The 2,413-nt window shown below is 59.9% G+C and overlaps 1 protein-coding gene across 1 annotated transcript; it reads right to left on the bottom strand.

The window, feature by feature from the left end:
• Positions 1 to 73: 73 nt before the first annotated feature.
• Positions 74 to 1,831, bottom strand: LOC108448817 (fibroin heavy chain-like). The gene is made up of 2 exons (XM_017742936.1): positions 221 to 1,831; positions 74 to 106 (listed from the first exon to the last, which is right to left on the bottom strand). The coding sequence occupies exon 1, from the start codon at positions 1,829 to 1,831 to the stop codon at positions 590 to 592; it is 1,242 nt and encodes a 413-aa protein (XP_017598425.1). The 3' UTR covers positions 74 to 106; positions 221 to 589.
• Positions 1,832 to 2,413: the final 582 nt, after the last annotated feature.

Here is a 2,413-nt window from a genome sequence, read left to right on the forward strand (position 1 = left end):
AAGAAGAAATCAGCTTGGAGCTCCCCCCGCTGCCCCAGGGGGCCCCCGGTGAGTTTGGGGGGTCCCCATTTGGTGACCCCGAAACTGCTCCTTTCTGACCCCAAAACTGCCCCCATTGTGATCCAAAACTTCCCCCTTTTTAACCCCAAAAGTGCCTCTTTGTGACCCCAAAACTTCCCCCGTGGTGACCTCAAAATCGCCCCCTCGTTGGCCCCAAAACTTCCCCATTCTGACCCAAAACTGCCCCTTTTTAACCCAAAACCTGCCCCTTTCTGACCCCAAACTGCCCCTTTCTGTGACCCCCAACTGCCCCTTTTTAACCCAAAACCTGCTCCTTATTGTGATCCCAAAATTGCCCTTTTCTGTGACCCCAAAACTGCCCCTTTTTAACTCGAAAACCGCTCCTTTGTGACCCCAAAACTGCCCCTCTTTAACTCAAAAACCACCCCTTATTGTGACCCCAAAACTGCCCTTCTCTGTGACCCCAAAACTGCCCCATTCTGACCCCAAAACTGCCCCTTTCTGTGACCCCCAAACTGCCCCTTTTTAACCCAAAAACTGCCCCATTCTGACCCCAATATTGCTCTTTTTAACTTGAAAAGTGCCCCTTTCTGACCCCAAACCCGCCCCTTTCTGACCCCACACCCGCCCCTTTCTGACCCCACACCCGCCCCTTTCTGACCCCACACCCGCCCCTTTCTGACCCCACACCCGCCCCTTTCTGACCCCACACCCGCCCCTTTCTGACCCCACACCCGCCCCTTTCTGACCCCACACCCGCCCCTTTCTGACCCCACACCCGCCCCTTTCTGACCCCACACCCGCCCCTTTCTGACCCCACACCCGCCCCTTTCTGACCCCACACCCGCCCCTTTCTGACCCCACACCCGCCCCTTTCTGACCCCACACCCGCCCCTTTCTGACCCCACACCCGCCCCTTTCTGACCCCACACCCGCCCCTTTCTGACCCCACACCCGCCCCTTTCTGACCCCACACCCGCCCCTTTCTGACCCCACACCCGCCCCTTTCTGACCCCACACCCGCCCCTTTCTGACCCCACACCCGCCCCTTTCTGACCCCACACCCGCCCCTTTCTGACCCCACACCCGCCCCTTTCTGACCCCACACCCGCCCCTTTCTGACCCCACACCCGCCCCTTTCTGACCCCACACCCGCCCCTTTCTGACCCCACACCCGCCCCTTTCTGACCCCACACCCGCCCCTTTCTGACCCCACACCCGCCCCTTTCTGACCCCACACCCGCCCCTTTCTGACCCCACACCCGCCCCTTTCTGACCCCACACCCGCCCCTTTCTGACCCCACACCCGCCCCTTTCTGACCCCACACCCGCCCCTTTCTGACCCCACACCCGCCCCTTTCTGACCCCACACCCGCCCCTTTCTGACCCCACACCCGCCCCTTTCTGACCCCACACCCGCCCCTTTCTGACCCCACACCCGCCCCTTTCTGACCCCACACCCGCCCCTTTCTGACCCCACACCCGCCCCTTTCTGACCCCACACCCGCCCCTTTCTGACCCCACACCCGCCCCTTTCTGACCCCACACCCGCCCCTTTCTGACCCCACACCCGCCCCTTTCTGACCCCACACCCGCCCCTTTCTGACCCCACACCCGCCCCTTTCTGACCCCACACCCGCCCCTTTCTGACCCCACACCCGCCCCTTTCTGACCCCACACCCGCCCCTTTCTGACCCCACACCCGCCCCTTTCTGACCCCACACCCGCCCCTTTCTGACCCCACACCCGCCCCTTTCTGACCCCAAAACTGCCCCTTTTCCCCGTTTCCAGGTGGGGCCGCCGAGGACATCCCAGAAATTGGGGTCCCGAGGGACAACGGGGCTCCCCCAAATCCCGAGGGCTCCGGCCCCTCTGCCCAGCCCGGTGAGCACGGGGGGTTTGCGGGGAATTTGGGGAAAATTTGGGCGGATTTGGGATTTGTGGGGGCAGAAAGGTTCCGGCTGGGCCCGTCCTGACTTCTCCAGGAGTTTTCCTTTCCCGTTTCCGGGAATTTTCCTTCTTTCTCCCCCACAAGTTTCTTCCCCCAAACTTTTTCCCTCCAATTTTTCCCTCTTTCCCCCCTAAACTTTCCCTTCTTCCCCCAAACTTTTCCTCCCTCGAGTTTTTCCTTTCCCCAAATTTTTCCTCCTCCCCAATTTTCCCCTTCCCCATTTTTCCCCCATCCCCTCCTGCTTTTCATCCCCTTTTTCCCCCTTTTCTCCCCCCTTTTCTCCCCCCTTTTTCCCCCCTTTTCTCCCTCCTTTTTCCCCCCTTTTTCCCCCCTTTTTCCCCCCTTTTTTCCCTTCTTCTTTTTTCCCTTCTTCTTTTTTCCCTTCTTCTTTTTCCCCTTCTTCTTTTTCCCCTTCTTCTTTTTCCCCTTCTTCTTTTTCCC

Source organism: Corvus brachyrhynchos, unplaced genomic scaffold (genome assembly GCF_000691975.1).
Source record: "Corvus brachyrhynchos isolate BGI_N302 unplaced genomic scaffold, ASM69197v1 scaffold679, whole genome shotgun sequence".
NCBI lineage: Eukaryota > Metazoa > Chordata > Aves > Passeriformes > Corvidae > Corvus > Corvus brachyrhynchos.